Genomic DNA, 14135 nt, shown 5'->3' on the forward strand with positions numbered 1-14135 from the left:
TATACATATTGAGATGAAGACACGCAAGTCAAAAAAGACTTTTAAACAGAAGTTTTATTTGCTAAAATCGGTCAGGTACATACAGTTATGTAATAAAATATTTGCGCTAACAACTAACAAAAGCATTTTTGTGCTGTTAACCCAATATGCCATGCTTACTATACTCATTATGTTTGTCAATGGTGAGAAAACATTAATTACTCTTTCTACATTTCATCAGTTTCTTATAAATGAAAAACAATCCACTGACAATAAAATCACAAGTCTTGTCCCTTGAAGCATAAAATAGAAATTAGTTTTGTAATGCATATAAACAGCTTTATAATAGTGATTCCATGAGAATTTCCAAGCTTGTGATCTACATAACCAACATAATGAGGAAACTGCACACAAGAAATAAAGTGGAAAAGCTCTGTACATCTCCAAATCCCTAAAAGGACCAGGGTGGGGACAAACAAACATATCTCCACAGAAGAATACATATAAAAAACAGTCTCTACGATCTGTCAGCACCCAGAATTTGGCAAAAGTAACTAGGAATGCAAGGCAAACACCAATGACTAATGGTGATGATACCGCTTATGTCTTAGAAGTTGTATCTGGAGACTGAGTATAAGGTCAAGATTCAGTATGAAAGTAAGGGTCAGACCCAAATGGAGGCCACAGAGAGTAAATGATTAACAGTTTAAAAAGTGACCTTGCGACCTGCAGGACTTTGACCCTTGATGCTTTCTGGTGCTGCACTAGGTTATAAAGCAACTAGCTCTACTTCAGTCCTGCACAACTGCCTTCCTCTGTCTAAAAGAAACGATACACAAATGAGACACCCAATGTGTATAAGATGTATAATGTAACAAGACCATAGCATCGCTAATTATTTTTTTAAATGTAGAGAAAACAGTCACTAGAAAATTATATTTCAGGAATCTAAGTACTCTTTTCAAAGCAGACCATAGTCTCACAGTGCTGACCAGGGTCTCTTTTACACCACAAGGCACTCAGAAGAACTGTGTTTATGTTGGGGCAGTATGTATGTGTGTGTGTGTGTGTGTGTGTGTGTGTGTGTGTGTGTGTGTGTCAACTTGTCCTACTGGGCCTGTAGTGTGGGGGGCAGTTGCATGGCCGCCCCGGGCGGGATGGTCCAGCCCTCCCCTGGGGGCTGGTGGGTCTGCAGCAGGCTGTAGAGCTGCTTGAGGTGTGACACAATGTTGTCCTTGATGTCGGGAATGGAGATCTGCAGACGCACGCTGCCACTGTCGAAGGAGCGCGTGCAGTCGCCGGAGAACATTTCGCTGATCATGCGCGCCACGACTGGGACGATCTGAGTGTACAGAGGACAGGGGAGAGAGTTACATCACAGCTCCAGACAGAACTACCTACACCCAGCTTTCCACAACTCAGCCCTTGTTCAAGTCCATGTTCCAAAGTTCTTACGTCAGGAGTTGTGTTACCTACATGTTACCTGAAACATGCAAATGGGCCATTTCCATGTCACGCATGAGGGACTAAATTTAAGTTCAGCCAAAAGATCACAGTCTTAGTCAGTGTGTTACAAATCAATACGCACAATATTGAATGTGAATGTGAATATGAGCACAAAAACAAGACATATTAATCTCTAGGACAATACTGAACTAGGGTTTACTGATTATGGGTACAGTTATAAATTTGTGCTCGTAATTATAGAGAATCAAGCTTTTCATGACTACGCAAACATTGCACATTACATAACAAACAGGATCAAAACTTGACCTGTGTTTATATTATTGTTCTGTTGTTCAGTATTTGCTGTGGTTTGTTGCTGACCTGACTGATAGTGTAGGGATGGACGTAAGTACAGTAGAGTGGACTAACCTGGACCATAATCAGCTTCCTCTCCTGCGGCCTGCCATCAGGCCACTCCTCGCCAAAACACAGGTTGATGTCAAACTCCGGTGGGCTGCCAGACATGCCACGCTGATGGGCAATTACACCTGCACGCACACACGCAGACACACACACAGGCACGCGGACACACACAGGCACGCAGACACACACAGGCACGCGGACACACACACAGGCACGCGGACACACACACAGGAACATAAACAAATATGCACAGTTTCAGTTAGAGTGTGGTTAAATTCATTATAGGTCATTTCACACAGCCCGTCATACTTGCATAGTGTTACACCCCACCTTTACGTGGCCCTTTAGGGGTGAACAAAAACCCACCACTGACCCCAAATCCTACTAAATAACAGGAACACCTTTTGTACCCAACCAGTGGGATTTATTACATGGAAGATAAACCATAACAGAACACTACATAGACATGACAAAGTCCCGGGCTGAGCGGCAGCAAGACAGCCAGCAGTCCCCACACCAAAAGCCTCTCCTCAGGAACTGGATCCTGGAGCCTTTAACTCCTGATCAGGGCCAGGTGCTCCCAATCAAGGCAATTATCTGCAGCACACCTAAGCAGAGGTAGAGAGGGGAGAGAACAGGGACAAACAGCACATGCAGCCGTAACAATAGTCACAAGGATAGTTTCGATAAGAATTCACAGGGCTGCCTAAAAGTACAGCATAAACTGGGCTAACTGCATACCATCTGTCAATGTTTTTCTTTCTATCTAATAGTCTGAACCTCAGGTTTTCTTTTGGGCTATACGAGTTATATGTTTAGGAGTGTTGTAAACAATGTCAATAGATTTCATTAGACAACAAAATGCTACTAAGTGTGATCTACAAAAGAGCTTCAGTTCTATGACACTAACACTAACATTGATCACAATGCATGAATAATAAGTTACATTTCAAAATGCCACATCCATCACTTTTACTTTTTTAAATGACCATGACTTCCTTATGTTATACCAGTGATCTTTGCTTTGTAACAAGCTCATGATGAGGCTCATATGTGTTTCAGATATACACAGGACAGGTGTTAAAATTCCTTGTGCTATATAGATATCGGAACTCCCCCTATTACCGCCGGTCCCATATTTCCACCGTCTTGCGTATATGTGTCACTTAATATCCATTTCTATACAAACCAAGACGGTGGATTCCTAAAGAAACGCAAGCTTGAATTTCCCCTTGGGGATCAATAAAGTATCTATCTATCTATCTATCTATCTATCTATCTAAGCACCCACACCATAGGTGTATCTAAAATAGCTATGTACCAAAAATTACATTTGCATCCGCTTGGAGCTCCAGTGGAATTTTAATTTCATGACGAGAATTCTCCAACAGCTCATGTGCCATTGAAATGGTGTAAATAGGCGACCCACCAGGCCAGCCCTAACCTCCGAGCGTGGTAAAGCGGATATTTCAGGCAGTAAAAGCCCTGGTAAGAACCAAACCAGATTTGGTTTAAATCTACACACCTATGGCTAATGAAAAATGTAAGGTCCATTTATTAAATGTTATTTTTAAGTATTACAAAACATCATTGTTTTAGAATTTTCGAACGAAAGTGGTGGTAATTGGAGGCGTTACGATAGGAGATTTCCAACAGTGGCCAATCAACAACCAAGCCTTATTTACCATTAAAAACAAAATCAACAAAGAAACCTTTGTGGGCAAAAAACATTGCTAACAGCAGCCTTCAAGAGCATTTCACTGGGGTTATCAAACAGTAACCCTGTACAAGGCTACCAAGAACCCGGCGGCCTTCAGCTAGCACTCACCACTGAGGAAGGACTCCAGACAGAAGAGTTTGACCTTGCGCTGGCGCTCGATGAGGTTGGGTGCGGTGGGATTGGGTGCGCATGGCCCCGACCAGTACACCTTGCACTGGCAGAGGCGCACGGCGTAGATGTCATGCCCGCTGACCTCCAGGATGAGGCCGCGGTCCATGACGTCCAGCAGGCGGTTGGTGAAGAGCCGCTGCTTCTCGTTGGTGATGTGCTCGGTGGTGGGGAAGCGCAGCTGCTCCAAGCTCACGGGTCCAAACAGCTCCTCCTGGTTGACCATGGGGCCCAGGTCCCCATAGAAGAGGCGGCAGCCCTGCGGGTTGCTCACGTTGATGGTCGGGCACACCTCCTTGCCCCGGTAGCGGAACTGCACCTCCAGGTCAGTCACTAGGAAGAGGGAGAAGACACACATGCTGGGATATTAAAGATGGACCATCATGATTCCATCATGAATACACATGTACAAAATTGTCTTCCTTAATTTCTTCAAAGTAACAATGAACTAATAAAACTTGTTTACAGTGAATGAGTCAGATGCTTTTATCAAAAGCAACACAGGGTCACAATGGTGGATTTGGGAACTGAATCCGGGTTGATTGATTGTCAGACAGTGATACTACCACAGCTTGGAACTACTACATCTAGGACATAAAGTGGACAATGGAGACGAGGATATGTGGCTATTTACTAGGCAGGGAGCTGATCCATGTCTCCGGGGTAGCAAACATCATGGCATCAGGAAGAGTTGGGGGCATCACTATGGGAGGGGGCTGCATCACCACTATGGGCGCTGGTTGAATGTCCATGGGTGGGGGCTGTACGTCCATCTCCACAGGCTCCTCCTTGGGCCACACCTCCACCGAGGATGGGGGGCAGCTGGGCGGCTGCATGGGGGACACCGACCCTGGGGGCGTCCAAACCGGGGGGCCCAGGGGGGACGAGCTAGTGCCTGGCAGAGGGAGGACAGTAAGGAGGCCAAGTAAGTAAGTACTGTAGGTGAGCTTCAGTTTCATTTCTACATTATTTCACTTGTGTGGGATTTGTACATATAAAACATTTTAAAAATCCCTGTTTAGTGCCTGTTTCAGATAATAGGGACATGTCTGCTATTCATGTCACAATAAGAGTGTGTGTGTGTACCATTCTGTTTTGGGTAGGGTGGAAGGGGTTCTGGTGTGTCAGGGTTCTCGTCGTCTCCGTCTGCATCGTCTTCCCAAGGCACAGAGCCTGTGGAACCTGCAGATAAAACCCACAAGGTTCAAAGGTCACTGACAAAACAATGCAGGCTTCTATTAACTGATGCAACACCTCTAATGTACCTCTTCAAAACCCTTATCTTTGTCAACTCCTTTATCAGGCTGCTTGTCTGAATGAGTCTTGTATGAATCTCAATGAGAACTTCAGAAAACATACAGTTAATGTAACGGATCCTAGGTCAGTTCTTTTCCAAATACATCTCAACACAACTGCTATTTTGGGAAGGCATGACTGGAGGAACAGGTTGAGTAATTACTTCACAAACTGCATGAAAATGTCTTGTTCATTCCAACAAGCAAGACAAACCCCCCAGTCACAATCAGCCTGATGAACTGTTGTGCTACCAAGACACAAGGTCCATACCCCAACTTCAACCACAATTTTCTTTTGTTTTGTAGTGTCCTTTTTACTGCCTCATATGACAGCAATCACATTTTCCAAGCCATCTGTAAAGCACTTAAGAGAACTCGATTTCCTTACCAGGGTTGCTAAGAGGCTGCGGAATGTCACAGACGTCGTATATCTTGAGAGGGTTCATAGGCACCTCTTTGGTGCCATCGTAGATGAGATTGAATTCACGGCTTTTGTTAAGAGCACACCGCAGCTGTGCCTTCCACTTGGCTGGGTCTGGCTCATCCACACCTTCCTGGAACTTTCCAGTCTCCACTGCCCAAGCCTGCCAATCCACACATACAAAAAAATACATAAACAAATACTTATCACTGACATAAAGAGTATCAATATATGTATACAGTATAAAGTCATGTGTATTTAACAGCGGGTTTGGGAATCGCCCGCAATTTATCTACATAGAGACTCATGTTTGGTGACACAAAGTCTGCGTTTGGAAAGTTTTTTTTGTTTAGGAAGATTCCTATCTTCGGAGCCCCAAAAGGGACATGGTGGAAATTTAATTTTATTGAGGAAATACATTTTTTGAGCTCCTAATGACTTCCCTTCACAATAGTTTTGCATTCCCTTGCAATGCTTTAGCGTTCCCTTGCAATGCTTTAGCGTTCCCTTGCAAAATGGTCAGAAAATCTAAACGCAGACCACGATCATGCTCAGATTTCATCTCTGCATCCTTACATCTTCCTAGTCATTTGCATGTAAAAGTCTGGAGAGACCATAGAATCTATACATAAAGTCTACATCTACACAATTACGAAACAACAATGCTCTCTTTCACTTGTCTCCGCTTTTGAAGATCCCCTGGGGTGACAACTTCTTAGATTTTTGAGCTGTTTAACAATATTCCAACGTGGAGCTGTTCCTCAAAGTTATTCTAGATGGTATGCAGTAAAAAGTATTGAGATGTTTTAAAAGATTTTAGTCTTCCAGCTTCCAAATGCCATTAAGACACTAGGGCACACATCCTCACACATGCCACTGCTAATGCTGCTAGGTGCCACTATTCCATGCGTTACCTTAAAGATGGTGTTCTCCTCCTCGTGTTGGGGGGTGTGGCGGGTGGCATGCTTCCAGGGGATCTGGAAGCGCCTGATCTCACGGTCCAGCCACACCAAACCAGGGTAATTGCTACTGTCCACCTGGGCCACTAGCCATGGCTTCAGCCGCACACGCCGTGGCTGACCAGACATGTCCGCCTGGATTTGGAAAAACCATATACAAGAAGTATGGAGCTGGACTGATGATGCATAATCGACATGAATTGTTGATTACTTCAATGGATGAATATCTTATGAAACTCTTCTGCTTTCAGGCATGCTACTATAAAATGTTGCCATTCTGCACAGTAATACAAGTGCAATTTAACAACATGAAAATACAGACCACCTATGTGAATCAAGAACATAAAATAAGGAAAATACTAATATGAGGATATTTGTATTGTTTAGAATGGATGTGTGATACAACAGTTAGCCTACTAAAACGCATCACTAACAAATCAGAACTGTACATCTTGCCATTGAACATTCCCCTGTAGGCCCACTTCGGTGCCCTTGACGACATATAAACCACTATATTTTCCTTAATCTGTTTTTATAAGCAATTCTCACACACACACACACACACACACACACACACACACACACTCCCCTCTTCCAATACTTCCTTACAAAGGTTGGCAGTCACCAAGTTAACACCTTGGATTCTGGCGCCTCTACTAAGGGTAGGCTACTCCACTATACTGGCTTTATATGAAGATATTTGCCAAGGCCTGTGGACAGCTATGGTAGAACTCCCTTTGTAATGACATCAAATGTAATCGTAATAACATACCACTTAGTTGCTAAACAATTATGCAGCAGCGGATTATTGTAAATCAATCCTTCTGATCTGAGGCCGAGGTCAGTCGCAACTTTACCAAATGCCTGTGCTATGCTAATTCGTTACCAACCACTGGTTGACCCTCCTACCAACACGTTCAGAGAAAAATGCATTTATTCACCTCAGCAAATACTTCTAAACGTTCTTAAATCAAAGGAAAACTAGGCCTAATTCGGCGGGCCTACACAACCCAATTGCTCCTTTCAGTTAGTGCGCCTAACGAGCATTCGGTTAAAATGTTTTTGTTAAGCTATTGGTGGGCAGAGGCACTTTTCAAGTGCCTAGCCTACTTGAGAATCACATTAAATGCAAGCTGTTTAAATAATTAACAATCCTATATAAAACAGATCGTGGTCAGAGCATGGTTCCAACGCAGTTGCAGGCAAAGTAGGTTACAAATATTTTCTGTCGGCATAACACCTGCAGCACCACAAACAACTTACCTGAAAACGTCGCAGACCAGGAAGCACTCTTTTTAAATCCGGGGGGAACTGGGTAAAAAATAAAAATAAATAGCCTGGGCTATTTGGTTGGATTTTAGCCTATCGCTTACGCGTAATCTAAAACTGAAGAGCTTAACCAATGTGTTGGTAGGGTACCAACACTGTGCTCGAAGTGACAGCGGGCAAGCCACCACGGTATTCCTTCTCTCCTTCCCGAAACTCAGGTAGGCATGACGTAATATGCGTTTCAGTCTGACACACCTTTACAGCTGTGAGCAGCCGGGAAAATTCCGGTTGAGCTCTTGCTAGAGCACCATCACAGTTGTTTTGGCTAGATGGTTCTCTTATGACTAACCTGAATAAAAAAAAATGGATATAGGAAAGCGCAGTCCTATATGAAATGTAGTGTAGTAGGCCCAGGGATGGATTACTGCACGGGCCTACCCGGCCCAGGGGGTCAGGGGGCCCTGAAGCCCAAGCCTTTGCATGGAATCATTGCCTCAATATCAACAAATCAGGATGTAGGCTATGAATCTGAATGAATTTAGTATTGGCCATCCCCAAAATGCACCAGAATACAGGAAATCACATAAAACAAATTAAAAAAAAAATCTGGGGGAGGACCCCCAAACCCCCCCTCCCACATATACGACAATTAGTGGGGGGCCCTTAATACTTCTGGGCCCAGGGGCCCGAAAGTTCATAATCCGCCCATGAGTAGGCCCAAATATATTTAGGCCTACAAATCTATAAATAAATACAGTCTAATTGTTGTTGGACAAAGGATGTGATATCTGTGATGGGGAAATAGGTTAACTTTGCGTAAACATAGTAGGCTACTGAATTTTAGATTAGTCTAATTAATAAATTAATCCAATTAATTAAATTTAGTTTTAATATTGACCTCAATTGTGATTGTAGTAGCCCAGTACCTTGTTGTTAAGCTTAAATACAGTAAGCACAGTAGTCTATAGCCTAAGCCTACTGCCCATTCCACGTGTAAGCTAAATGTTTAATCCTTGTTTGTTTGTGTGAACTAATTAGTCTATTAGCATTAGAGAAACACCACGTGCTATTTCATCGTCTCTACAGTAAGTGTGTGTTGTAACCACGCCCTGAAACTACTCCTGGCGGACGTGGGAGTGCACAGAACCAACGATCCTTGATTGACCCCTCATCAGCTCAACATCCTCACAACGGCCATGCATCACAAATGGAACACGCACGTTTTCATATCAAAGACATTTATTTCGAGAAACCCCCAAAACATATGATCTCAAAATAAATAGCTTATTTTTTGAAATCTAACTGCAATGTGGACTGCAATCAGTTTTGACCAGGTATAAATCATATTTACACATACAAAAAACTGCAATCTCGAACACCTAATCATACAATCCAGGAAGGCCAGCAAAACCTCCATTTGTAATGTCAGATGTAGGCCTACTTTCTCAATTTACATGGGGCTCTAACTTCAGCAGAGTTAAGTGCACTTTAGATGACTTTCAATGCTGACAATTTAAAAGAGCATTTTGTTTGCAGAGAACATCTATTGTTCATTGCTTTTATCCATGTGTATCTGTGGGCATTGAAAAAAAATCTGATCTGAACCAGTGACATAAGAAAATGCATAAAATAAAATGTATTAACCTATAGGCTTAATGTATTTTCAAGTGTTGATACAAAACTTATGCAAACTCTCTCTCTTAATGATCCATCTTTGCCTGAGCCCATGTTGACATCCTTGACCATATTTGGCAACTAGTAGAAACCATGCATTAATAATGAACGAAGACCATACCTCACACTAGTTAATTGAGATAATATTTGCTAAAAAGCAATTTGGTTGTTGTCACAACCAAATCATTTGGCCCATTCACTCAATGTATGATCTCTCTCTCTCTCTCTCTCTCTCTCTCTCTCTCTCTCTCTCTCTCTCTCTCTCTCTCTCTCTCTCTCTGTATGTGTGTCTTGGCTGCTCTAAAGCTTTGGATGGAGGCACTCTCTTGATCCTTTGGGTCCTATGGTCTATGGTTTTTTACACCATCTCTCCGTGGATCTTGCTGACTATATGAGAGAGATCCAGACTCGCTGTGAATTTCTCCAGGAGCATCTCGTCATTCTGGATGCCCTCCATGAACTCCTCATAGGAAAGTTCACCTGAGAACAACACACACACACACACACACACACACACACACACACACACACACACACACACACACTCACACACACACAAATAGAGAAAGAGAAATAAATATTAAATTGCATGTATACAACTTTAAAAGTACACACAGGATCAAACACAACTCACACAACAAGGCTGGATCTTTGTTCACGGCCAAGCTTCGTTTCGTTTTAAATCAGGTACAGTGTGTGTGGAATGAATAAGTATGTTAAGTACACCTACAAAGATCATGTATTAGTAAAAATAGGATCTGGCGAGGAGCTATTTTTCTTTCTTGGCACAGATCTAGGCCAGACAGTGGAGAGAACCTACTGTAGTGATACTTGTTGGCACACCTTGCCTGTCTAATCCCTAGATTGAGCTAACTAGTGAAATGAGATTATTTAATTCCAACAGTGTTAGTTTCCACATAAAGGACTGAGGACAAAACAGCTGACTGGGGTAAACAACAGCACCTTAAAGAAAGAAAGTGAAGTGCACTGGCCAATTCTGACTAAATAAACACACTACCATCTACCACACCCACACGCACCATCGCCATTGACGTCAATTTTGTCAAACACCATGTTAGTGAAGTCCTCAGCAGACATCTGATCGTCTGTCCTGCTGATGGCATGGATGGACTGAGAGAGTAAAGAAAACAGACTGATTTAGCCTATGATACTGAATTAGTGTATGAACCAAATTCCAACTGCAGTAGAAATAGGGTGATATAGAGGGAGAGGAATTGAAAATGAACACCGGTAAATCATTTCCCTGAAAACAGCAGACACGCAACATGAAACTTACTTCTTCTGTGAATTTCCACAAATATTGTTCCTTCCAAGAGGAAGTTTTACCAATGTTAAACTATTCTAACTGTATATTCAAGTTTACACTTTGTGCAATGCCCTAGCATCCTTCTCTTTAAACTAAGTATTATACAGTATGTGAAATTGTGTCTTCAATCATTTAAGAACTATGCAAATCTTTCTTATATTGCAAAAACACAGTCTCTGCTTAACCAGAGGTTTTGCCAATATGAATATTATAATGCTCTTGCTCTTCCTCTGTATTGCTATTCTTTGCTACCCAACCCTAGGCCTGTCTGTGTGCAGTGTGTAAGTACTGTGAAAGTGGCTGCACTGAAAAAAATCCTCACTTAAACCCAAGGTACAGTGCGCTAGCAAAATATTAAGTCTAAGGTAAAATAGAGCAAACATTTCGTGAAAAAGTCTTTTAGTAATTGGTGTGAAATCTTAATTTTGTCTTGAGCCATATCAGTTATTATTTTATCAAATTGGTAATTTTGCACAACCCCGATACTCAAAGTATAGATTCACTCAATACAATGTAGTTAGGATAGGACCACAAGGGGGATTTGATCCAATGAGTATGCTGGCTTGCTATTTTATATTTGTTTAATCAGATGTGCACACAAAACATTTCACCATCAAGTCTTCAAAACACATTCAGTTAGTTTCAATAGTAATTCATGAATGTCAACAAAGGATTGATTACATCAGAAAACCATGCTTATGACTCACACAAGTCCAATGAAACAAGGAACATGCATATTTCATAGGTGTTTTCTGCAACAATGCCAGTAGGTGTCAGTGTAAAATCAGTAACATAGTCATTCTGATATTATAAGAAATATACATGTTTCTATTATAAATTAGCTGTTAAATTATTTCCTTGAGAGTCTATGTCAAACATGCCTCCTCATACTAAGGACTGCCTATGCTGCTAAGACATTTGAAATAAAAAAAGCAAAGGACAAAAGATAAATCTTACTCTTATGATGAGGAGCAGTTCATCACGGTCAATGCAACCGCTGCCATCAACATCATATAGTTTGAAGTACCAGCGCAGCTTCTGCTCCACACCCGCTTTCAACACCAGACTCAGGGCTGCTACGTACTCCATGAAATCAATAAAGCCATCCTACATGGGAAAAATAGGCACACAGACGGTTTACTTTTCCAAACCTGCTCTCTCTCTCTCTCTCTCTCTCTCTCTCTCTCTCTCTCTCTCTCTTTCTCTCTCTCTCTCTCTGTGCAGAGGTCAACAATATAACTGGTATTATAAATTGCTTTCCATCATAAGTGATGAAGTAAAATAAAATAATTGCAACTGTCAAACGGTCTTTCATGGCAGCAGAACTTCAGAAGGTGCAGTCAGCGATCATCCGCACAAGCTCATCAAAAATGTTTTTGCATTCAGCAATCATCTCCTCATGATTTGCTACCTGCCCATTCCGTGAGTAGGCCTACACTGTAAAAAAATTGTCTCTGCTGGCAGCAAAGGCTCCGAAAGCTAGCAACAAAGTGGGTGCCTGTCCCCCAAACAAAAACTCTGTGAGTTTCTTTGGGAATACTGAAAGGAGGGGTGAGCTCTCTGGTGTGTTTTGTTAGGTCCTTGGTTGAAATATAATGTACGTTGTTTTGGACAAAAGCATCTGCTGCTAACTTTAAATATAAACATAAACAGCAAAATGGTGTGTTGGGATACTTGCTTTGATTATTCATCTGTTGTGTGGTGCACCTGATATCATTCATGTCAAAATTGTGTGGATTTATCTCAAACCATGTTTGACCATATGTGTTGGATTACTTTGACATCTGACCAAGAGAGCTTATAGGTAATTAAAAGGATGACCCATCTTTTAGGGCAAACGACTAAATGGCTTAACTGTTGCCCTCATGGTCTTAACCCAAATTACCAATATACATAATCCACCTCTTAGGGCTATATTGTCCCACTTAAATAGGCTACTGTCTTGTGGACTACAGTTTTGATTATATTTTTTTGCATCGTTCCTCAAACAGATAGCTGCACACATAGCTTACCTCTGGAAATTATTTGTACTGACAATGAAAGTGTTTGAGGACATGTAGCCTAAGCATACTAATATTAAAATAAATGGGAATTCAAAATAACTATAGTAGCCTACATGAAATCACAGATGTAGGCACAAACACAACATACAACATGACACTGTCACATTTGGAAAACATTTTACTGAATGCCAGTGTTTACCAATGGATTAAAGCAACACAGTGTAGTCTTTAAAACAGTCTATTATATTTAGACCATATGTAGGCCAGTGTTTATGTTCATCAACATAGAACAGGATGAGAAGCATTGCATGAAAGTGCGCCTAACTCAAAATAAAGTCATAGGACGTGCGTCAAACAGACATGGACACACTACAGGCCAAAAATCTTCGTTTTGAGTTGTCGGCGCACAAAATGCTGTTGCGCCACCGCACGGTTTTCATATAGCAGGTTGAGCCGTCTTTACGGTGTTAAGCTCAACCCGTAAGTGGTTTCGTGCTACGTGAGGTCATGGCATCCGATTGAGGATCATTTCAGGACATTGTTGCATTGGAATATGTTTACCTGTCATATTTAACTCTTTTCCCATTGGCCTTCATCGTGTAGGTTCAATAAATGATTATGTATAGCCTACCAGGTCATGGCAGTAATTAATCCCATCATTATGAAAGTCTGACTGAGGTTTTATAGATATTAGGCTATGCTCAGTAGGCTACTCTCTCATTTTAAATGAGAGACAAATAACCAAGGGATTTCGAAATAGCATTTGATAGATTATCGCACATTTATACCTATTATGCACCTCTCACTGTTGTGGGAATAACTACATTGTATGGTAGGCCTAAACTAAAGACCGCAAACAATTGGTTCTAAAACAGAAAGAAATATGCATTCTTACGTCATTCATGTCGAAGGTTGAGAACATCGACCGGACGTATGCGTCGCTACTCTCCGACAACTTTTTCAGACCAAAAAACTGTTTGAATTCATAATAAGTCAGAAGTCCCGACGGACATTCCGTCATAAATTTCCTGTACCACTGATGACTTTCGCATGCGTAGAGGTCATCCAGCGAGCTTTCGTTATTCCCCATATTTTGTGCTGCTACTGGGAATAGCCTACAAAAGAATCCGAATTTAAAATGTCCACGAAAAAGGATAACACAACATCCCACAGGTGAACTCCTGACGGTGTGACTGAACTGTCAAGAAGTGGTGAGGTCCTGATGAAAGGGAATCCTTTCACCGACCAATAAGAACTACGTGCGCCGGGACACTAAGCTCTCATGTCTTTGGATGCAACATGTTGATGTAATGCGTCACAGCACTCCTGACATGATAGGCTATTAAAGAAGTAAATCTTCAACTTGGTGCGCTGTATAGGCTACGTGACACAGTGACGAGACAGAGTAAGAATACCTGCCCTCAGTGTCCTGTCATATGCTGAAATTATTT

General features: G+C 41.9%; 2 protein-coding genes across 2 annotated transcripts; both read right to left on the reverse strand.

The window, feature by feature from the left end:
• Window positions 1-36: 36 nt before the first annotated feature.
• On the reverse strand, window positions 37-7892 carry irf6 (interferon regulatory factor 6). The gene is made up of 8 exons (XM_048254195.1): window positions 7675-7892; window positions 6367-6546; window positions 5420-5615; window positions 4823-4918; window positions 4371-4631; window positions 3677-4069; window positions 1855-1973; window positions 37-1321 (listed from the first exon to the last, which is right to left on the reverse strand). Exons 2-8 carry the CDS (start codon window positions 6538-6540, stop codon window positions 1088-1090), a joined length of 1473 nt encoding a protein of 490 aa, XP_048110152.1. The 5' UTR covers window positions 6541-6546; window positions 7675-7892; the 3' UTR covers window positions 37-1087.
• A 1048-nt stretch (window positions 7893-8940) lies between these two features.
• si:ch211-103a14.5 (guanylyl cyclase-activating protein 1) lies at window positions 8941-13931 on the reverse strand. The gene is made up of 4 exons (XM_048255022.1): window positions 13580-13931; window positions 11639-11788; window positions 10395-10485; window positions 8941-9834 (listed from the first exon to the last, which is right to left on the reverse strand). The coding sequence occupies exons 1-4, from the start codon at window positions 13772-13774 to the stop codon at window positions 9713-9715; spliced, it is 558 nt and encodes a 185-aa protein (XP_048110979.1). The 5' UTR covers window positions 13775-13931; the 3' UTR covers window positions 8941-9712.
• Between the last annotated feature and the right edge of the window lie 204 nt (window positions 13932-14135).

Source organism: Alosa alosa, chromosome 10 (assembly GCF_017589495.1).
Source record: "Alosa alosa isolate M-15738 ecotype Scorff River chromosome 10, AALO_Geno_1.1, whole genome shotgun sequence".
Lineage (NCBI taxonomy): Eukaryota > Metazoa > Chordata > Actinopteri > Clupeiformes > Clupeidae > Alosa > Alosa alosa.